Raw genomic sequence first — 21,342 nt, 5'->3', positions numbered from 1 at the left:
GGACCCAATTATTAAGTTCATACGATGAATTTCCGCGTGCGGAGTCCTGTATACGAATTCTAAATATTGACCAATGACGCGACTTCGTAGCAACGCGACATTTTTCTGACTATCGACAGGAGATTATCGTAGTCCTGAGGATACTACAACCTGGAATGATAAAACGAGTACCTTCTTCGCAGGATCAATAAGGGACGTAACTGGACTCTTTCTCGCAAGGTCTTCGATGCGTTCTTAGCAGTCACAGGTACGGCAGCGTACATGTACTACTTCCTTGTAATGGTATACACGTGGGCATAAAGAATACGGTATTCACATGGCGACCCTTATGTACAACCTAAAATCACACAAGAGTGGGTTTATGCTTACACACTTGAGTACGCGTACACGTGCGTGCAAGTAACTGCGTACCTACCGGTCGTGCTCGGGGTGCCAGCTGCTCAATGGCGAAGGTGTGTAAGCCCCCTTTAGTGCACATATTTCCCCGTGAATAGTCCCTGCAATTGCCGTAACGTTGTCCGGTAATATTACCGCATACCGTAGATAACGTATTTCTACCCGATGTTTCAGCCAGCCGGTATCAATTATTAGATTTAACGAAGCGATAATTTAACGTCGATTTTAGTACAGGTTGTTCTGCGAACATTCCGAGAAATGTAATACTTTAATCTCTTCATAATGGATTTTAAAGAGGTATTAATAAGGATAGAAGGGGATAATTTATGTCGGAAGTACTGATTTTAACGCGTTTTTTTTTTTTATAATTTTCTGTAGATCGGGGATATTAATATTTGACTAAAGGATGTGAAGGGTTCGGTTCACTGTTATTCTTTTGGCGGTGATATTGTAACGTTTGGTAATGATTAATTCTAAGTTGCAATAATTCGGTAGAGTATTGTCTCGTTATTGCAGGTTTCGTGGTACATCCCAGTGGCATAAAACGGAACCGTTATTACAACCATTATTGTTACGGCTACTTGCAATTACCCTAAGTGCATGCTCCATTCAACTCTCATGAGAAGATCCAACTCCAAGCGTGAAAATACACAGTAAGAGAGGAGTTGAAAAAGAAATATTAATATCACATTTACTTCGCGATCAGTCCATGAATTTCTCTACATACCTCGTTTTCGTAAAAACTATCGAATTATACTTCACAGAAGACCGCTAATCTCTGTTAAATATTTAATCTTTTCGGTAATCTATCAACAAAATTGAATGTATCTTATCGAAAATGTTTTAAATATATCTACAGTGAATGAGAATTAAGATGACAAAAAGATCGTGGAAAAAATGCACGATATTCATATCGAATTGTCTAAAGGGATACGAATGTTAGGTTTTAAGTAGGTTGTATTAACGAATTTTCAAGTTGAGCGGGAGTTGACTTGCTCCTGTAGTGAGTAATTGGTAGTAGTGAGAACGGTAGTGGTGGTGGTGCCTTTCCTGGTGTATGTTAATACTCTTTTCAGCCCTGCACGCTTAGTTCGGTTCAGCCCGCGGTCTTCGTCGGTCGCTCGATTCGTCCAATGGCCTACTTGCGACCACCTTTGTCGCAAAAGCGTCGAATCTTGACTGAATAATTGAAGAAAAAAAACAAAAATAAGGATCACCCTGATTCGATGTAACTATTAACAAGAATTCGGTGAAAACACTCGCCAAGTGACGAAACTGAAGTGTTCCTCGCTTTGTGTATCGTCGATAACTATGCAATCTAACATTAAAGTCACGGTAAGAGTGAACATGAAAAATAATCTTATTACTAATTATTTCGGAGTAACACTTCTTGCGAGATGTTTTGATGTATGTTGTTTTATTATTGTCCTGTAAAGCGTCGTTATATTTTTGGATGAACGGAGGAATTAAGATAAACACGTGCGTCGATGGATTTTGGTGTTTTCTTTTTTTTTCTCATTTCTGGTCCTTATAACACGGATTGACAATTCGTTTCCTGAAGTACTACGTCTTCCAAATATATTTTCGAGGAAGTACAGACGCTCGTAATCGATCGGAACTCATTGTGAACGTGATCATAGCTCGTGTTACACCTTTCATTCATAACTTCTAGGAAATGTAAATATTTACATTTGTACGAAGGAATATTGGAATTAAATGTCTACCGAAACGAAGGTCCAGAAGTATATTCATGTATTCCAGAAATAGGGGCATACAGACTGTCTTGGCATCTCAAGACAGATAAAAACAAAAAAATCGATGATAAAACCAACGATAATTTTCCCCCGTTCGTTAATATCCAGAGGTTCAGAGGTTGAGTTTAGATAAGTAAGTCCTGAATCGCGTTCTGCTTAAAATGTGGACGTATGTCCAATGCGTTTAGTCAAGAAACCTAACTTCAATAACGTTTAGACTTGCAATTAAATTTTAAACGTCCGTCGTTTTTTTTGTAATGTTTTAACTTCGTAATTTGAAATGTAAAGTACTGTATTTAATCTCTGTAATTTAACTTGAATAACGTTTAGACTTGCAATTAAATTTTAAACGTCCGCCGTGAATTGTTGTAATGTTTTAACTTGGTAGTATGAAATGGAAAGTACTGTATTTAATATATCAGCTGACGAATTATTTTCTAAGGTTTAGACGTACGTTAAATTGTAAGCCCGTGTTTGTTTCAAGATTCAGACCCTCGGTGAAGTTTTTCACGTACACTCCTGAATTTTTCTAAACTTTCGTCGTCTGGCCATGGAAACTCTTCAAGTTGTGGGTTTCAGCAAAGAGGACGGTGACGTAACTTCTAAAGTGGATAAACTACGCTTGCATTATTCCAGACAGTACCCGTTCCTTAATTAAGTTCGCATGTCTGGTTTGGGACAGGTTTTCCGGGGTCTTGGCTTTTCGTTTGTCGAAAGGAAGCACGATAGGGGAATAGTCCGAAGATAGCGAAGAGGAAGTCGCTCGAAGTAGTTCCTCGTGTCTCCCTTAACATTCCGCCGATGCGATTCCGGAGCGGCGAAGACTGCTCTTCTTCTGAGTATCTTAATTGAGCTTAATTAACAATGGTCACCGACGTTAATCCCTGACTCAGGCGTCAATGGTCAGGTCTCGTTCGAAAGACCACGTGCTTTTTTCTCAGATTCTCCAACCATTTCCAGATAATCGGAAATTCATGTACATGACTTTATTTCCATCGAGTGTTAAGGAATCGATTTTATTATTAATGAGGGTAACAATGTCTTTTAATAGGGCTTCTTCGAACTAAATGTTAGCGTTTCTGGAACAAAGAAAGAAAATCCATGAGTTTTGTACCGAGTGGGATAACATATCCTTCTTACACTGTTATAATGAGTGAGGTCATAGAAGTCGAGTGTAATGAAATGGGACGGTATAATGAAACGAGATAGCACGTTATCAGGTGTATTAGAACCGTATTTCATAAGGCGAAGGCCAACCCTTACTCGCGGGGAATCTTGATTCAATCGTTCTTTGAAATGGCGCAAAGTCACGATAATTGAAGATATAAAATAACATGGTGTAGTATCGTCGGAGGCATTACTTGGAATACGAAGTCGGCACTTCGCGTGGTCAGGGCCATTCGATCGAAGGAGAATAGGGCTTGTCCGAAAGGGGGATGAATCATCCCTTAGAACAAAACAAATCGTGGATCAATATGAAAATTACAGTTCGTGCATGCTAGTAGCCATAGGTATAGCACTGGCCTTAAGGTGATACGAAAGTATCGTTTGAGGGGTCCGGGTTTCAGAACTTTTCTTCGAATTGGACATACCGAATCGTTTGAATTTTTTTCCACATAAATATGACGGTCCTAAGAAAGGCAATGGCATTATTTGGCTCTAAAATGAAGGAGTTGAGAATTCATTTCGGGAATTCTTGTACAAATGCTTTGCAGGTGAAGTAGGCAGTTCCCTTAATAGGACAATTCAAGGGTAAATATTCCTTCGTATACATGTACCGGAACAATGGTCATTGACTTCACAATAATACAGTAAGACAATGTGGTACCTCGTCGAACATGTTATCGGCAATATGAAAACCGTATTATAATCGGCTCTTGGAAACGTGAAAAGTATCAAATATTGTGGCAATTAGTATCGATGCGATATCATTGAAGATACGTTCTATCGAGGCCATTTAATGGAAGAAACTCCCCTAAAAGGGAGGTGAATCACATTCTGCAATAAAAGAAATCCCAGGATCGATACGAAAACTAGGGTCCGTGCAAGCCAGTGTGAGTACTTGCTTGTCACTGGTTGTACGTACTCTTGTACTGTCTTGATACACGTACATCGCAACTATCGATTTTGCAGGACGGGCGAATTTAGGGTCGTCGAGAGTCGGCGAGGAGCTAACAAAGATGAAAGGAGCGTAGCTAGCATGATTTTCCCCGCCTCCAGAGGGATCACACTTTTCTTCCTGATCCTCCAGGGTATCGACACCGTCACCGTCGTGGATCATCATCCCGACGACGAGTACATCCTGGAGCACGAAGTCCTTTACGAAGATGCCATCGCCGAGGCGAAAAGGCTCAAACTTTATCCAGGTATGCTTTGAATTCTCTCCTTAATTTCAAGCAATTCGTGGCGTCACAAGCAGAGGTTTTTAATTTTTTTTTGTTTTTTTTTTTCCGGTGAGATTTAATTCCTCTTATGTGGTTATTGATTGATTTCAATTCAACTCGAATCAATAGCTCTTGCTTCATTTTCGTCACTTCTCTTGTCATTTGCTAACGTAGATACTCTTATGCCATTGTCGTTACGTGGAACGCTATAAGTGAAATTAAAACTTAGATTTAATATTTTTCTGTGTCACGTCTCTGGATAGCTGGCATGGACGAAAAAGGTAGGAGCCCCAACGCGCGGATTTCAAAACCGTCTTGTTTCCTTAGAAGGTTCAAAGGCGTGTGAAAGACCCCTTCTGTTCCTCCATAAATGTAGTCACGGGCCTGTGCAAACTCAAGATACCCCCTGCACGGCGGTCTGTAATAACAAATGATACCGGCGATAAATTCCCTCTTACTCGGTACACAGGGCGGATTTCATGGACACGCAGGAAGCAAATCAGAACGTCATCTTAAAATAGTTCTATATCGACTTAACTCCAAAATGCTGTTAGAACTCTATTTTTCATCAGTGATGTGCAACCACTCTCATTTGTACCCACATTAAGTAGAAAATGTATCCGATAACCTTACTCCAAAAAATTCCGAGAATTCAGACGGGAATTTAATTAACATTCTTTGTTGGAATTATAAACCTGAAGATTGAGGTTTATAAATGAAACAAAAACCAATCTATGTTTAATGTGTATAGAGAGAGAGAGAGAGTCTGGCCCATGTTTAGTGGAGGGTTTTCAGAAACGATAAGAACCGTTGTTTGGATTAAGAGGCGACGCAGAGTCGCACCTCCACAAAGAGGGTCCAGAGAAAGAATTTAGTCATCACTGGTGCTGACCGAGATCAGCAGTTGCCCTTTTGTAGTTAGTTCGCTAGAGTGATTGAAGAAGTAAAGATGGGTCCTCTGAGCGTTATAGAAAGAATAAAGTCTTTGTTAAATTAAATACAATAAAAGTGTATTATTCTCAAATCCCATTTCCAATATTCTTCAACCTGAATGTTTCTTCTTTATTATCTAACATTATGTTATTATAAGTAATTATCATAATACAGGATCAAACACGAGTCAATACATGTAGATACCGTTCTTTTTTTGCTAAATTTTCCCGTTTCATGGAAAGGTCCTCCGTGCAATGTCCGCGTCCTTCCCTGCCTGTGCAGAAGTTCCTCCGTCATATTTCCGCCGATTGCGTAAACTTTAAATGCGATAATTAACAGAAATCGTAGACGCACGAGAGCCGCATCCTCGCGGATGGACAGGCCGAGTTTATCATCATCTACCACGAGTCTTTTGCTTTGAAACATGATCTGAACTTTCGTTACGGGCTCGCTCTCTCTCCAAACTAACAGCTGAGGGTTTAGCGAAATGAATATCAACGACGCAACGCGGGCGTTTATTAATTTATGTAACGAATTCCACAGGGCCGATTCCTGGATGTAAGGCGTGCACCGGATCCGAGATGGCCTACTGCAAGGATGACAGTGTTCTTAACGACCATTGTTGCTGCGACGGAGGATACAACGGTGGGTAATTTTTCCGCCGTATCATTTGTCAAGAAGGGACCGTCGATGGATTGCCAATGAACAATGTCGAGCTTTCCATCGACCCAGTGTTTTTTCCTGGCCGGTCGCGGCCCGTGGCGGAAAAAAAAGAGCGACACACCTCGAGATGGCAATTCGTGCGTGAAGCATTGTCCGCGAAAGGAAAGGAAAAACAGAGAAATATCGGACGGATTGCGTTAACCGCCAGGGACATTTTTAAGAGAAAAGCGCTTCTTGCCAATCGTTCGCGCGCTGACCAAGGATAGTCGAAAGGGGAACTCGAGGACTTTGGGACGTGGTTTTGAAAATTCATTTTGCAACGAGGCGTAAATGGTAGAAAAATCGGTACCATGGTACAACTTATTCAAGATGAGGAGATGATTATTCCTGAAATGTCGAGGTTCCCCAGGTAGGGCTCTCGATAAAAGGAGAAAGGCTGATGCGGTACAATGGAGCCACTCGAGACCGGAATACGCACAATTGGGCGAAAGGAACCGGCACGCGTATTCCGTTTCTCATATACGTATTTCTCAGTTTTCTTTGCTGTGTATGTGTTTTCATGTTTTCTTCTCGGGGTTTCTCCTCCGACAATGGGTTAGGGCGATCGGGAAACGTCTCCTGGTTCCTTACCCTCGAGATAAGCCTTCTGGACCGCGACAATTTAGACGTCAGACCTCGTTAAATCTACCATAGACAATACCCCGGAAATTGCTGCTTTTCGACACTGAACATGGAAATAAGAGTCGGTTAAAGGCGGTAACGAAAATTATGGACGGGAAAAATTGTATATATTATTGTAGACAGGATGAAATATACATCGGCCGTGAAGTAGTTAGGAAACTTCGAAAGCAAGCTCGAAAGAGGTGCATTCGACGATTTACGAGGCGAGCGAATAGAAAAGACGTCGCATAAGTATGCTGCAGGGCTTCGAGCTGAACTCTTCGAGGAGTTATCGTCCATCGACCTGGACGTGGTGTACTCTTATAGAGGAAGGCAGGTTAGACACGCCGGACGTCTCGATCGTTTCAACAAAGGTCCTTTATCACCGGCCAATTTCCATTTTCTTCCCGGACGAGGGATCGGTCGTTTATAAATCCAACGCTTCGTTTCTATCCTGGAGAATTCTTGAATTCTCTGCCACATCTTCTGTCAAAGGGATGGCAACTGTTCTTCTTTGAGACACCCGGTGCACGTGACGCACATGCGACACTCGTGGCATTAAAACTGCGTGGCTGCACGCACTTCGTACACTCGCTGAATGCGAGAGCTCTAATACCGATCGATCCTCTGATTCATTTCTCCATTGCAAACTAAATTGCATTTCTGTTATCCGTCGCTGGCAACGGTTGAATTGATCTTTTTGCAAATATTCGCGCTCTATAAAACGAGATAACATGTTTTATTGGCTTTCGTTGCACGGCCATCAAATTCAATATACAACGCTATTATTTATTTATTTTTTTTCTTTACTTATTTACTATTTCTCTATCGTAAGAAGTATTCCAATACTTCATTGTGATGGTTTAAAATGAAGATAACTGTTTATTCATTTCCCTAGATATTGATTCATTGTATGCCATGGTAAGAATTGCGTTTAATTTATACCGGAATATTTTTTACCGCGAATTTATAGCCGAGGGGTGATTTTTTTTTGCATCTGTAGGAGTAGAATTAAATTGCCTGCGTAATCGGTTGATTGTGTATGTCTTTTGCAGAGGTCTTTCCGTTCGTGCAACACACGTGCCGTGTGGGACCGGAAGCTTGTAAAGTCCTGGCTGGAGATTGCGCAGAATACACGAGACTGCGGGAGTGCTGCTGCCATGCGTACCTGGGATCTGTCTGTTAGTAAAATTTCGGCCCGAATAAGAAATATGCCACAAACGAGACGAGCCAGATCTTCCACAGACCCCGAGACGTTCCAATTTATCTTCCCGCAAACGCGGAACCCAAATGTTTTCCGAAAAATGTTTGTTTCCACAAACCGCTCGAGAATTCCGTAGAAAAATCAGCGAAAGGTCGTTTGAGATTCAATTAGATTCTTGGGCGAATCTTATAACCAATTATAAAATTCATTGGGCAACGGGATTGAACTGCACTGGTAATAATCGATGGAGATTTACATACATTTTTGCATACATCATAAAGGAAGGTTTACATGGAAGAACGTAAAATGTAGAAAATTAGAATTGCTGAATGTGATGCTACAGAAGCAATGTAATTTTACTGCAATTTTATTTTGACATCGAAATAACCAATGATTGAGTGTGTAAATTTACTTGGGCATTTTTATCAGTGTATGCTTTAATACGGGACAAATTGGCGTATATCAGATTTCGTAATTTAAGAATGATATGATGCATGTAACTTTATTAATCTGGTTTCCTCTCTTGCAGGGAAGTACCTCGCCAGCGATGCATCGATCAACAGGATAAATCCGTTGATCATTCTGCCGATCTTAGTGGTGCTTAGGCTGATTAAGAGGGTTCCCTAATGGTCTCAAGTGTGCACCAAATATTTTGTATAGTTCAAGCGTAATAAATTATTTTTTCAAACCGACTTCAGTTGGCATGGCTACCAAATTGGTCCGCATAAAGGCAAAGTCTCTTTGGCCTTGACGCTTGAGTAAATAATGGATAATCGAAATGCGATCACAGCCTATTCATCGGATCTCAGGAGCGGTTTACACGGTCATGTAAAAAGTAACGACAGGCAGTGATTACGCTTAGAACGGCACGCAACTATTGTGTGCGTCGTTGCGTAATGCGCGCTCCGTGGACGATCACGTCCTTTACAGAGAAAAAAAAAATCACCAGAATTGAGTAATTTGGCCACCAAATAGACCGACCAGAGTTACCAATTCCACGATCTCGACTCGGTATTCAACGTAAATTACTTATTTGTCCTCAGTATAAAATCTTCGGTATATTCCCAGACACATAAATCTGTGAGATTTGAAACTATACGAGATGTTCCGTTTACAGTGAAACTTATGTGATAATCGACGAGACCGGTTAAAATATATATATTTTTTTCTAGCAATTGTCGCACATTGGTTACAGAGTCTGGTTTCAGGGAAGAGAGGGTCCTTTACGGATGATATGGTCGATCGTACACCTTCATATTATGTTCTCGACCCGTATTCGATATTCCAGAAGAGGTAGAACCTCCGCCAGTTAAACATAACGGATTCGCCGATCGACGCGAGATCTTCCTAAGGCGAGTCTTATTCGAGAATCCAGGTCGCGCGAGCTCCGAAACGTTTAATTTAAGGGAACCTAAAGCTGAGATCGTTTCGGGTTAATTTAACCACAAAGTGATCGTTATTCCGTATCAAACATGCGTTTGGTCCTCTCGTTGTGTCTTGGGTTAGTCGTTGGCTCCTGCTGCTCTGAAATAACGAGTAAGTACTGCTGTACCGATCGTTACACTACGTTAGGTTACGTTTCATGTGGTATTACGTGGTATAACTGTTCACACGTGGCTCACTATTTTTACCTTCTCTACATTCTTCACCGTATATAGAACTTTCGTTAGAAATAAACTCTCTCCTTAATATCAGTAATATTCATGACTTTTACAGGTGAATTTATTTCCCAACGGCGAGACTTTGAAATTGCGGGAAATGATAATAATATTTTTCGCAGAGAAACTCCGAAATGTAGATTTACGGAATTAAGCAAGGCTTGGCGGGTCATCGCGGCGCAGGGGATAAATAAATAATATGCAAAAGCAGTCGACTCTTTTCAGAATTCTCTTCCTTTGAGTCTAGGAAGGTTTATGAATATTCTGGGAAAGAATCTCTTTAAGTTTGGGAGTTATTTATTTCCTTTGCCAGAGAGATACGGTGTTAGTGCATAAATATACGTTGTTTGTAGAGAGATACAAAGATGGTGATCTTCCGGGCGTGCAACAAAGTGCAGCGGGTCACCACCAATCAGGGGTTAATGAGAATTCGAAGGAAATTGACGTGCACCAATCACATGGAAATCTTGAAAACATGAATTACGCGGCCGATGGGTTCCAAATTAAGTATGTAATTCGAAATAAGTCTGTATTCTGCATTTAACAAATTTTTGTGAGCAGTATTATCGTTTGATTAAATGGTGCATTTTATTGCTCTTACGATACTGTCGTCGAATATTTTATTTCCCGGTTTTTAAATTACTTTTCAATCAGATTTTTACTTTCCTAATTACTTGTATAACTGTTTCAGAAAAGGATGTCCCCTGTGCGATAGCTCGGTATACCCTTATTGCGGTGATAAATTGTTGCATGACGCCTGCTGTTGCACGGATCCATATCTACACGAGCTACCCTATATTTGTCGCTTAGCAGATTGTAAATTTTTACATGCCAATTCTTGTCGAGAGCATCGACTCATCAGTAATTGTTGCTGCAGTGATCAGTATCGGTCTCTTTTAAGAAGTCTTGCACTTCAGTGAGTGGTGCAATTGTTGATCTTCACTGTTTTCATTTTTTTATACTTTTCTACATCTACGGTCATAAATGTAAATGTAAATTAACCTAGTAGTTATTGCCTTATATCATTTATGGCTGAATTGCAAAATAATATAAAGTTACAATGCATTTGACCAGAATGAGTCATCGTGGAATAATTTGGGTAGAAAGTAGTTCCAGCTTCTGTTTAAAGGCAACTCGATCATTAACACAAAAATTACATTTCATTGACTGTATGAAAAATGTTTATGTATATTATTATTGTCAGTCATCGAGACATTTAGACGTAATTATTTTTAAGACGTAAACTTTTGCATTCATTAGAAAGTAATAACTTCGGAATATGTGTGCATTGATTGGTAGATTAATTATTATTAAGCTGACTTGTAAGGTCAAATGGAGAATAAATAGTATTATGTCTACGTTCTTCGACGCAGAAATGAAAACTAAGAACTGGATTAATCGAACTGGAACTGAGAACGGAATTAATTTGCCAGCGAGCAGCAGTTAAGATATGTTTAACATTAAAATGCCGTCATGGAAAAATTCTTCTACAATGTATGCGCATTTTTTATATCTGTGCATTATTCAGAATTATCCAAATCTCGTCTAGTTCTCCTACTTTTTGCAATATAAACAGTTCCTTTTTCAAACTACTTAGCTAGTAACTACTATAAATTTCTAAGTATTTATTGCTTGGGAAGTTTGAAGTATCTTTTTTGAAGTCGGTTAAAAATAAGGTTGTGCTCAGAGGCAATATAATGACTTGCCACAAATGCAAGGGTAACGGATTGTCGATGATAACAGTAATTTATGTAAATAGCTCAAGGGTACTGATAATCGTCTTGCTGGTTTAAACCTGTATTTCGATATGTTTCATTGATAGTGTTTGTGGACTGTGCGGTATTCGATTGGGGTTGATTGATTTTCTTATGGAATTTCATGTGTGATAGTTTTAAATAATTAACTGAAAGTATAACAACTGAATATATATTTTTAGAGTTCTTGAAAGAGAGGGGGAGGGAATGGAGTAAAAGAATATGGCGATGTTTTTAAGCTTTCATTAGATACTGGTCTCATTACAAGTACATTTGGTTCAGTTATACGATGCGCCTACAAAATATTTCTGATTCATCTTAATTAAAAATATATTTTCTTTTGGGTTAATTAAGAACGCGTGGTATCATATCTCGACCTACTGTTATTATTAAAGTGCACATACGACACTTGAAAGATTGGGTTCTTTATTTTTTCGTTTATTAATTGACATTAGCCTAGATATTGCAAATTTGTTGTGCGTCAAGAGATCATGGACTATACGCAACCGATGGACTTGAGGATTCAAATTTCAATGCTTAAAGATTTGAATAATTAGAAATGATTTGCTTCTGCTAAGAATACTCTTCAATGCCGTCAAATGCGCTCAGAGCCTGAATTACGGGTAATAATAAAATATAAACGCAATGAATAACGAGAAGGACTTTTTTTTTTCCTCAGGAGAAAAATGGCACTTTCGAAGGAAACCTTTGACTCCTATCTTCCATAAAGAGCTTTTAGAGCAATATGTAAGCATTATAATATACGAAGCTAATACTTTAGTTGAAATGCTGAAGTCGGAAATCCTATATTTGATATCACGCTTTATTTGAAATTGTCATCTCCGGACGTAATCTACGGTAAGTAGAACGATATCGTTAATTAAGTTGACATGACATTAATGATTCATGAGTTTTATGTATCTATATAATGTTTTGACTATTATACGAATATAGAAACGACAATGGAGCTGCAAATAATCGCTCAATCACAAAAAAATGTCGATTACATTAGAGCTATTAACAAAGTAAGCAGATATGGGAGACTAACGTTCAGTAAATCGAAAAAAAAAACGACGCAAGTTGATGCAGATTGTAATGCGGCAAAAGGTCAAGGACTGATATTACATTATGGAATATTTTTAATTCATTGCCGAGACGATGAAATATGCAAAGAGATATCAAATAATCTTGAAGTTTTATTTGAATCACTTATCATTGTTTCAGCACAAAAAAGATTGGCTAATGCGTTCTAGTAAAGTACTCCCGAATGATAAAGAAGACTAAATAATTGAAACTATATAGGAAAGAATTTATTTCGTTATTTCGAAATAATAATTTTTTCCAAAATAATTGCCTGTGATGATAGACATTAAATTTAGTTTTCATTGTTAAGTTTTGATTTAAAATCTTTGTTTGTCACATGTATTCATTTTTCATTGCCAACGAATTTAACTAGGAATTAAAGCTATCAGACGATTCATGGTACATAAGAGCCAGTATTTTCAACCTTTCGTGATGGAAATGAATACATTCTGCAGTGATCAAGCCTTGATTTCCAGTTTCGAAGCACACGAGCATCGACGAATATAACAACGTCATTCCAGCGGAAGGGGTTAAGCAATTATATTTTCCTCGTTTGGTTCAGTTTTCATGCGGCTGACAAACAGCGAAGATGTCTTTAGTGACGACGTACTTGTTCACATATAACGGATCTTGGATAATTTTAACAGTGATTTTTGGCATTCTGGTGATTCTTCTGAATTTGTTAGTCCAACGTGCGTTGTTTGTCCACGCATTAAAAAAACTACCATGTCCGTTTGCATTACCAATAATTGGCAATGCATTTGTATTACACGGTGATGCTGAAAGTACGTTAAATTCAGTTAATAATATAAATGAATAAGAAAATAATGAGTGATACTCTTTGAGATGACAAATATATTGATCATACAACTGTACTTCATACTTCATGACTTAAATTTTACAGAATTTATAGTAAGTGAGTTATTGTTTTAATTAGCAACGCCTTAATCAATTATTATTATTTTCTAGAGTTCTTCAAGAACCTCCTTAAATGGAGAAAAATGTATGGTGATGTATTCAAAGTTTGGGCAGCCACAAGACCAATTGTTTTTCTATATAAAGCTGAGTTTGTTCAGCAATTGCTTTCCAGTCCACATTTTATAGAGAAAAGCCAGGATTATAAATATACGCAACTATGGTTAGGTAATGGACTTCTCACCAGTACAGGTACTTGCTACCAATACGCTGAACAATTTGAAGCACGTACTAGAAATAATTCTCAACGATTGTATTAATAATCTAAGGGAGCATACCTCTAAATTGGCAAACTGCTTGAAATTTCAGGAGAAATTTGGCACTATCGTAGGAAATTGTTGACTCCGACTTTTCACAGAGATATTTTGGAGAAATTTTTCATTACCATAGTACAGGAGGCTGAAATTTTAACGACTGTACTTCGAAATGAAGTTGGGAAATCAGAGTTCGATATGGTACCGTATGCGAAACGCGCATCTCTCGACGTGATTTGCGGTGAGTCATTTAAACATTGTGTTATGTATTAATATTATAAGTGAGAAACGGTTAATTATAATTATCTCACTATTACAGAGACTGTAATGGGATATAAAGTTAATGCGCAGTCAGTACACGACCACAAGTACCTTTGCGCTATCGAAAGGTAAATAGGAATTGTGATAATTTTTACATCGAATAAATGGATGTTATTTGCAGCATTAAAGAAATTATACAGAAGAGGATCGTAAATGTGCACTTATATCCTGATGTCATTTTCTTCAACACCGTCTGGGGAAAAGAATATCTGAGGACCGCAAATGTTATTCAAGATTTCGTGAGAGAGGTAACGATTCTCTTAACACAATATCTATTAATTAATTAAATAAGCATGTAGGTATTACGTATATCCATGTTTCTAGGTGATGACTGATAGGATGGCTTCAAGGAAATTGAATAAAAATACAATTAACGGTGAAGGAGTAAAAAGGCGAACGGCGATGTTAGACTTATTGTTGGAGGCATTAGACGATAATGCTAATTTATCCGAAAATGATGTTTTAGACGAGGTGAATACGTTCATGTTTGCAGGACATGATACCGTGGCTACAAGTATATACTGGACGTTGTATAATCTTGGGAGATATCCGATGTACCAAGTATGTTTAAATCAATTCCTGCATACTACATTATGTAAATACTTCTTTAAAACAGATTAAATCTGTTCTAAGAAGTAAGATCAACGTTAACTTTTTAGCAAATGATTCTTGACGAATTCCACGAGGAAATCGGTTCCGATGAAATCACGTTTGATGGACTTAATAAGCTCAAGTTGTTGGAAGCGTGCATCAAAGAAACTTGGAGGCTTTATCCACCCGTAACACTTTTCGGTAGAACATGCCGCAGTCCCATAACAATAAGTAAGCATTAACAACAAATCAGCCGAAATTGTTAACAGCTTATATTACATAATGCCTCATTTAAGCGAATATGCATTGTATTTTGTTGTATTTGAGCTAAGGTTACTTCCCCTTCCCCTGAATTCAACGTTTCTGGGAATTCAGATTTAAATTTGAATTTATTTTCAGATGGCGTAGAGTGTCCGGCAGGGACAAATTTCATCGTCCATTCGTACTTGTTGCATCGGGATTCAGTCAATTTTTCAAATCCAGAGGAATACGATCCGAAACGCTTTCTAGAAGGTGGCGCGAAATACCCGAATTTTAGTTTCATCCCTTTCAGTGCAGGACCGCGAAACTGCATCGGAATGCGATTGGGTGCCATGACAGTGAAACTCATGACTCTGTACACCCTTAAAGCCTTTGAAGTACGATCTCTAGATCCCGAAGATAAATTATGCTTAAGATCAAATATCATTTTAGAAAACGCGAACGGTATCCGTCTTAGCATCACACCGAGGTCATAATGCATATATGAATACCTATGCAGTTCTTAATTCCCTTATGACTTTACATTTAATTGTCTCACGTGTTATGTATTTGACTCCTGAAATAGTAACAATATAAAGGATTTTGCCCGGTTAAAGAGTTCAACTGCGATAGATCAGTTTATTAAATATCATACACTTGAATGAATAGGAGTTGAAGACGTGTAATTGAATAATTACCATTGTACTACAAACAATCAGGTATAAATAATCATTTGGATGACACATCTCACTATAGATCTCATGTGTATCAGCATCTGCTTGTGTTAAATGTTGTATATCTTATTCTTCTTTTTTTGAGTTCTTTTATGTTCGTTTTTCTTAGCTACGGTAAGTTTTGCGTTGTTTCTTTTTGAACGAAGTGTTATCTTGAATCGATACGATAGTCCTAGTAGAATTAGAATTTTTGGCAATTCCCGTTTGTTTATTCATTTTATTTTTCTTCCTCTTTTTATTCGTTCCACCGCTTATTCTACTCGTGAGACCAAGTTTCTTCCATGGGGATTTTATACAAAACCTAAGTTAATGTAAAAGGCGAAGGTACATTTAGGGCAATAGATTGTTAAAGACAGGATATCGTCGATTTCATCCGAAGTAAAATACGAAAAAAGTGTCCAATCCTTACCGGGCTTTAGATTGAATCGCCAAATTACGTCTCTTTAAGAAACGTTTTGCAACTTCTCCTCGAAAGTTTACGGCATGTTTCGGTCGAGCCAAATAAGTTACTCTTGCACTGCAAGGGGCAAGGACTATTCTTCGGGGTTTCAGCGACTTTTTTACTTGTTTCTTTCTTGGCTTCGATAGCTCGATAATTCTCTTCGTTGCTATTAATTATGTTTATATTTACAACCTTACGGAACATCTATTTGCACTTTCAACCGCAAAATTCACGCAGTGCGCTTAAATAGTCTTTACCAAATATTGCGATTACAAAGGTTTCCTCACATTACATGAATGCATATAATTTTACATTTCAGGGGAAAATATATTAAATCGAACTACGCATTTTTTTTGTTTTTTAAATCAAGTATAGGCTAATCTTTTACTCTGCAATACCAACCTACAGCCCTCAAGGCACTTGGTGCCACTTGACCAATTGGCTTCGTTGGTACGGCGTAAAGAGCCTTCGGTTTAGCTAAATCGATTATTCGATCGTTAGCTTTATACGTCCTGATTTTTGCTATCTGCAATTTGTCCGCGTCTCTAAAGTCATTAGGATGCAGTTTCGGTTTCGCTAATTGATTTGTACGTTCGGTTATTTCATATAGAAGAGCAGACCGCTTGACCTATAAAAATGAAAAAGTATCACCGTCGCTGAAGAGGAAGATGAAGATATAAAATAAAAATTAAGGAAAAAAGCTTAACATCGTGCAATCACCGTGGTTGGCTCTGATTTTAAACAGAAATCGTCCCGACATTTTGGCGTAGCTAAAGTGGTGGCTCTTGACACAGATTTGTTCTTCCCTTTTCGAATCCAATTTAATGGCTATGGGGAAAATAATAGAGTTTTTCACCTTAAAATTGTAAACCTTGGAATTTAATGGCGAACTTTGTACACGTACTTCTTTGTCCTTCGACATCCAAGCAGGAGTTAATTCGTTATGCGCGAGTCGACTTATTATGGAGTTTGTCGAATTTCGGTTCTCCCATAGACGATTGGTCAATGGCGTTGCCATCCTTATAGGAACGATGTTGATTTTCTGCAGTCCATAACTATTTTTTTTTTTTAATGTAATAGATTAATGTTTGGAGTTCCCACTTGAATAAATTTCCTCATATTCCTGTACGACAATTATGACAGATGTCAAGTTACTTAACATATGAATGTCGACCTTTTCGGTGCGCAGGTATTTGCAGGATATCTGACAGCCAGCCTAAGATTGACAGAATATTCCTCAATCTTTATTTACCATCTTGAAGGTTTGACAATTAAACATATTTCATCGGCATTAGGTTTACGAACAGGAAGAATTCAGGAGAGAAAAAAAAATAAAACGATCAGCGTTAGATCAGTTTATCAAATATCATACATTTCACGTTACACCATCCATAAGGATTGCTTAATCATTTAAGCGTCATCTTCAATTATAGGTATTCGATCACATCGATTCTAATGTCACCCTCCATTTTTTAGGAAAAGACAATGAAAGATACGTAAGGCGGCCAACTTGTTTATCAAGCTGGTGTTACGTTTCATAATCATTATAAGAATCCCTTATATCTCGTATTTCGCGTCATATATAAAAGCTTGAGGAGCTCCGGTTACGTTTAATTATAGAGCCGACAAATCAAAGTACAAGATCATTTATCAAGTTAAAATTGCACCGTTGCTAGGACATCCCGGAATGTCACAGATTCCGAAGATTTGATATAGGCGTCCACGGATTTTGTTGGTACCGAGAAATTATTTTAGATAACATATCACGATGGAAGAAGTTTTCACGGCACGTTACGGCACGCCATGGCACGCCACGACTCGACTCGGCGGGCTCTTGGGCGATTGAAATTTCAAGCTGCTCCCGCAGCTAGTACGCCGCGCGACCGGAGAGGGCAGTAGGTCCGCGAGATAACCATATATATGTATATATATATATATATATATATATATGTACTCCACTCCCCGCCATTTTGTAAAATTGGCATTTCTGTTTATCGTTCCCACGAGAAGTGGAGGTGTATTCTAAGCGTGTTTTAAAAATTTTGCAATATGGCAGATGTTTTGGATATTGATAATGCGGAAGAATTTGAAGTAGATGACGAAGGCGATCGTAAGTAGTTTATTCAATGAATATATAATTTACCATTACTAATCGTAAATCGTGAAAGTGTCCTAACCTGTACGGACGCGATACACAGAATTTCAAATCTGAACGTTTCTCAATAATCACATTGATCGAAATTTATTTCTTCTCTTTCAGAGGGTATCGCACGCCTTAAGGAAAAAGCTAAAAAGAGGAAGGGCAGAGGACATGGAGCAGAATTAGTTTCAACACGAGATGACGTTGGTCACTACGAATCTATGAATGTTGTAGAGGATGATGACGATGAACCGGGGCCTCAAAGATGTAAATAATTTATCTACAAGAATATTTGTATAAGACCATTGTTCATAAATAATATTAAATTATGAATTTTATTTTTAGCTGTAGAAGGATGGATATTGTTTATAAACTCAGTACATGAAGAGGCACAAGAAGATGATATTCAAGATAAGTTTTCAGAGTTTGGACAAATAAAAAATCTGCATTTAAATTTAGATAGAAGGACTGGATTTCTAAAAGGTTATGCACTGGTAGAATATGAAACTTTTAAAGAAGCTTTGGCGGCAAAAGAAGCCCTTAATGGTACAAAAATATTAGACCAAACTATTTATGTTGATTGGTGCTTCGTGAAAGGACCAAAGAAGTAAGTTTCATAAGTTTTTAATAAATTATTTATGTAAAATAGTTCATAATATGCTGCCGTGTAGAAATTTTTATTTTATCTAGTCCAAACTGTAAGACTACCATAAATCAATACTATGCACGTTTTTGTTTTTCAGGATTAAGAAAAGAAGTCATAGAAGACGATAGTTACAAGTGACAAATATATCCCGTTAACAGATATCTCTTTCTATTCTTTCGCTGGGGAAGTAGCATCGAAGAATAGAACACATTATTTTATATTTAATGTAATAATTATATAAGAACTTGAAGTATTTGCTTTCACAAAAAACCACTTGTCACAAAATAACCACTATGGTCTATTTGTTAAATATAGACTTAATAATTATTTTTATTCCATGATTAATATCGGTTACTTCATAGTATTCAATTTGTACCAATGTATACAAAACATTTAGTTTTTTCACTGATGTAAAAATCTCATAAACAATATGAATTATAGTAATTAGGTGCTTCACTCTTCCATCTTATTCAATATCTTAAAAAGAGTATTAGTATTTGTATATATTTCTGAGAGCAAGGCGAATACAAAGTAATTAAAAAAGAAAGGAGTTTTCAGAATATAAGAATACTTATTACTGCATCCAAAATTGTATAATTACAAATATGTACTTGTCTACAACTTTATTTTCCTTTTAAGACAGGACCTTTTTGATTAAATATACCTGTAATTGTTAAAGAGGATTCCAATAGCAAGAGTTGACAATACTTAGGCATAGTAATTAAGATTTGCTTTCTTCTTTGCTTGAACTTCATTGATAGCCTCCATTAAGTCTTCATGTGTAACTGCTGTTGCGTTACGTCTCAAAGCAATCATTCCCTATTAAACATGAAAGTTATATCAATTTTTACACATGTTAACAACAAAATAGATTATAAGATTTGTAACACCTACAGCCTCAACACAAACTGCTTTACATTGAGCACCATTGAAATCATCTGTAGACCTAGATAACTCTTCAAAATTAACGTCTGGAGACATATTCATTTTTCTTGAATGTATCTGCATGATACGAGCTCTAGCTTCTTCATTGGGGTGTGGGAATTCAATTTTTCTATCCAATCGACCAGATCGCAATAATGCAGGATCTAGAATATCTACTCTGTTAGTTGCAGCGATTACTTTAATGTCAGCAGTTGAACTGAACCCATCTAACTGATTCAAGAGTTCTAACATGGTCCTCTGAACTTCCCTGTCACCTGCCTTTTCCGAATCAAATCGTTTTGTACCAATTGCATCCAACTCGTCAATAAAAATTATAGCTGGTGCTTTCTCCTTTGCCAGGGAAAATGCATCTCTCACCAATTTAGCACCATCACCAATAAACATTTGAACAAGCTGTGGCCCAGCAAGTTTTAAGAACGTGGATTTTGTCTGCGCAGCACAAGCCCTTGCTAATAATGTTTTTCCAGTCCCAGGTGGACCATACAAAAGCACTCCTTTTGGCGGCTGAATTCCCAAGTTTTCAAACTTTTCTTTATGTGTCATCGGTAATACGACAGCTTCGATCAGCTCTTGAATTTGTTTATCCAATCCTCCAATATCAGAATACTGCTCAGTTGGTCTCTCATCTACTTCCATGGCTTTGACTCTGGCATCGTACTCAGCGGGCAATGTTTCAAGTACTAGATAACTGTCCTTATTAACGCCGACAAGATCACCTGGCTTAAGTGACTCGGCATCAACAAGGCCTATCACAGGCAAGAAATAAGTTTGACGAGTTGAAGTTTTAATAACTGCACATTTGCCCTTCCGTTGCGCATCCAGATCAACCACTGCTCCATCTTCCTCCCCCATATCCTGGGGGTCGACATCTAATAATTCTATGACATTAGATACCAAGTACGGCAACGTTTTGTTGACTTTGATTTTTTCCGTGTTCTCCTTAATCTTGTCGCCCTGAGCCTGGAGTTCATGTGTAATTCGCATCACCTCGCTCTTCATGATTTTTATCTCATTGTCTAGAAGACGTGTACGAGATATTATTTCATCGGTGGACATCCGCAAAACGTCTTCGCGCACGCTTTCCTGTAATTTGAAACATGACCACAAAATAATAACCTTCACTCGCTGTAAGAATGAAAAACTAGAAATGACTTGTCAATTGTGCCATACATAACCTATAAGTTATACAAGAAAATCGTATTACCGCTCCATCTTCCCAAAGAGAATTATCCTCGAGGGTTGCCATTTGGTTTAAATTGGCTACCTTCTTCCAAGATTCAGTCTTAAATGGGATCGGATGATATTGTAACAATTTTCGCTTAAAAACTCTGATTACCTGCACTTTAAAATCAAAAATGAATTGGGCGATGCTCACAAAGAATTTAAGTGGAAGTACAGACCAGAGATGAGTTGGGAGATTGTTCACGGGCAGGATCGTGCGATCGCATCCTGTGCTGCCCTCTGGTTTCGTACGTTAGCTTTCACCGCTTTTTGCCCCCAAGGGCGGCACAACGAATTTCTGATAGGAGCTCGCGCACTCGCGATGGCGGTACCATCTACCAGTC

At 38.0% G+C, this 21,342-nt stretch overlaps 6 protein-coding genes across 7 annotated transcripts; 4 read left to right on the top strand and 2 right to left on the bottom strand.

The window, feature by feature from the left end:
• The first annotated feature begins 1,490 nt into the window (after positions 1 to 1,490).
• Positions 1,491 to 8,686, top strand: LOC105703235. The gene is made up of 5 exons (XM_012431470.2): positions 1,491 to 1,731; positions 4,284 to 4,516; positions 6,011 to 6,112; positions 7,846 to 7,971; positions 8,524 to 8,686. The coding sequence occupies exons 2-5, from the start codon at positions 4,351 to 4,353 to the stop codon at positions 8,619 to 8,621; spliced, it is 492 nt and encodes a 163-aa protein (XP_012286893.1). The 5' UTR covers positions 1,491 to 1,731; positions 4,284 to 4,350; the 3' UTR covers positions 8,622 to 8,686.
• A 633-nt stretch (positions 8,687 to 9,319) lies between these two features.
• Positions 9,320 to 10,876, top strand: LOC105703236. The gene is made up of 3 exons (XM_012431471.2): positions 9,320 to 9,530; positions 10,006 to 10,159; positions 10,344 to 10,876. The coding sequence occupies exons 1-3, from the start codon at positions 9,467 to 9,469 to the stop codon at positions 10,570 to 10,572; spliced, it is 447 nt and encodes a 148-aa protein (XP_012286894.1). The 5' UTR covers positions 9,320 to 9,466; the 3' UTR covers positions 10,573 to 10,876.
• A 2,157-nt stretch (positions 10,877 to 13,033) lies between these two features.
• On the top strand, positions 13,034 to 15,625 carry LOC105703251 (cytochrome P450 4c3). Its single transcript, XM_012431501.2, has 8 exons — positions 13,034 to 13,274; positions 13,459 to 13,656; positions 13,774 to 13,959; positions 14,038 to 14,107; positions 14,161 to 14,287; positions 14,364 to 14,600; positions 14,699 to 14,861; positions 15,030 to 15,625. The coding sequence occupies exons 1-8, from the start codon at positions 13,079 to 13,081 to the stop codon at positions 15,365 to 15,367; spliced, it is 1,515 nt and encodes a 504-aa protein (XP_012286924.1). The 5' UTR covers positions 13,034 to 13,078; the 3' UTR covers positions 15,368 to 15,625.
• Positions 15,626 to 16,059: 434 nt separating this feature from the next.
• Positions 16,060 to 17,246, bottom strand: LOC105703252. Its single transcript, XM_012431502.2, has 3 exons — positions 16,951 to 17,246; positions 16,767 to 16,874; positions 16,060 to 16,674 (listed from the first exon to the last, which is right to left on the bottom strand). The coding sequence occupies exons 1-3, from the start codon at positions 17,062 to 17,064 to the stop codon at positions 16,423 to 16,425; spliced, it is 474 nt and encodes a 157-aa protein (XP_012286925.1). The 5' UTR covers positions 17,065 to 17,246; the 3' UTR covers positions 16,060 to 16,422.
• A 778-nt stretch (positions 17,247 to 18,024) lies between these two features.
• On the top strand, positions 18,025 to 19,165 carry LOC105703254 (RNA-binding protein 8A). The gene is made up of 4 exons (XM_012431505.2): positions 18,025 to 18,156; positions 18,307 to 18,453; positions 18,532 to 18,793; positions 18,930 to 19,165. Exons 1-4 carry the CDS (start codon positions 18,096 to 18,098, stop codon positions 18,958 to 18,960), a joined length of 501 nt encoding a protein of 166 aa, XP_012286928.1. The 5' UTR covers positions 18,025 to 18,095; the 3' UTR covers positions 18,961 to 19,165.
• Positions 19,166 to 19,383: 218 nt separating this feature from the next.
• Positions 19,384 to 21,186, bottom strand: LOC105703253 (26S proteasome regulatory subunit 6A-B). 2 transcript variants are annotated; one of them, XM_012431503.1, is made up of 3 exons: positions 20,982 to 21,186; positions 19,727 to 20,860; positions 19,384 to 19,651 (listed from the first exon to the last, which is right to left on the bottom strand). In XM_012431503.1, the coding sequence occupies exons 1-3, from the start codon at positions 21,021 to 21,023 to the stop codon at positions 19,541 to 19,543; spliced, it is 1,287 nt and encodes a 428-aa protein (XP_012286926.1). In that variant the 5' UTR covers positions 21,024 to 21,186; the 3' UTR covers positions 19,384 to 19,540. The 2 variants fall into 2 exon arrangements, with proteins under 2 accessions (XP_012286926.1, XP_012286927.1); XM_012431504.1 differs by having other exon boundaries at positions 19,511 to 19,651; positions 20,953 to 21,186.
• Between the last annotated feature and the right edge of the window lie 156 nt (positions 21,187 to 21,342).

This window comes from Orussus abietinus, unplaced genomic scaffold (assembly GCF_000612105.2).
Source record: "Orussus abietinus isolate OABI.00-Male unplaced genomic scaffold, Oabi_2.0 scaffold493, whole genome shotgun sequence".
Classification (NCBI taxonomy): Eukaryota; Metazoa; Arthropoda; class Insecta; order Hymenoptera; family Orussidae; genus Orussus; species Orussus abietinus.
Note: the sequence above shows the minus strand (reverse complement) of the source record. Positions and strands in the feature narration are given on the sequence as shown.

Coding starts and splice junctions, on each gene's coding strand:
- LOC105703235 (XM_012431470.2), top strand. CDS start 4,351: ATGATTTTCCCCGCCTCCAGAGGGATCACACTTTTCTTCCTGATCCTC. Junction 4,517..6,010: donor AAGGCTCAAACTTTATCCAG/GTATGCTTTGAA, acceptor CGAATTCCACAG/GGCCGATTCCTGGATGTAAG. Junction 6,113..7,845: donor CTGCGACGGAGGATACAACG/GTGGGTAATTTT, acceptor TGTCTTTTGCAG/AGGTCTTTCCGTTCGTGCAA.
- LOC105703236 (XM_012431471.2), top strand. CDS start 9,467: ATGCGTTTGGTCCTCTCGTTGTGTCTTGGGTTAGTCGTTGGCTCCTGC. Junction 9,531..10,005: donor CTGCTGCTCTGAAATAACGA/GTAAGTACTGCT, acceptor CGTTGTTTGTAG/AGAGATACAAAGATGGTGAT. Junction 10,160..10,343: donor GCCGATGGGTTCCAAATTAA/GTATGTAATTCG, acceptor TAACTGTTTCAG/AAAAGGATGTCCCCTGTGCG.
- LOC105703251 (XM_012431501.2), top strand. CDS start 13,079: ATGTCTTTAGTGACGACGTACTTGTTCACATATAACGGATCTTGGATA. Junction 13,657..13,773: donor TGGACTTCTCACCAGTACAG/GTACTTGCTACC, acceptor TTGAAATTTCAG/GAGAAATTTGGCACTATCGT. Junction 13,960..14,037: donor ATCTCTCGACGTGATTTGCG/GTGAGTCATTTA, acceptor TCACTATTACAG/AGACTGTAATGGGATATAAA.
- LOC105703252 (XM_012431502.2), bottom strand. CDS start 17,064: ATGGCAACGCCATTGACCAATCGTCTATGGGAGAACCGAAATTCGACA. Junction 16,875..16,950: donor GGATGTCGAAGGACAAAGAA/GTACGTGTACAA, acceptor TTTTCCCCATAG/CCATTAAATTGGATTCGAAA. Junction 16,675..16,766: donor TAAAATCAGAGCCAACCACG/GTGATTGCACGA, acceptor TCATTTTTATAG/GTCAAGCGGTCTGCTCTTCT.
- LOC105703254 (XM_012431505.2), top strand. CDS start 18,096: ATGGCAGATGTTTTGGATATTGATAATGCGGAAGAATTTGAAGTAGAT. Junction 18,157..18,306: donor AGTAGATGACGAAGGCGATC/GTAAGTAGTTTA, acceptor CTTCTCTTTCAG/AGGGTATCGCACGCCTTAAG. Junction 18,794..18,929: donor TTCGTGAAAGGACCAAAGAA/GTAAGTTTCATA, acceptor TTTGTTTTTCAG/GATTAAGAAAAGAAGTCATA.
- LOC105703253 (XM_012431503.1), bottom strand. CDS start 21,023: ATGGCAACCCTCGAGGATAATTCTCTTTGGGAAGATGGAGCG. Junction 20,861..20,981: donor CTCTTTGGGAAGATGGAGCG/GTAATACGATTT, acceptor TTCAAATTACAG/GAAAGCGTGCGCGAAGACGT. Junction 19,652..19,726: donor AAGCAGTTTGTGTTGAGGCT/GTAGGTGTTACA, acceptor CATGTTTAATAG/GGAATGATTGCTTTGAGACG.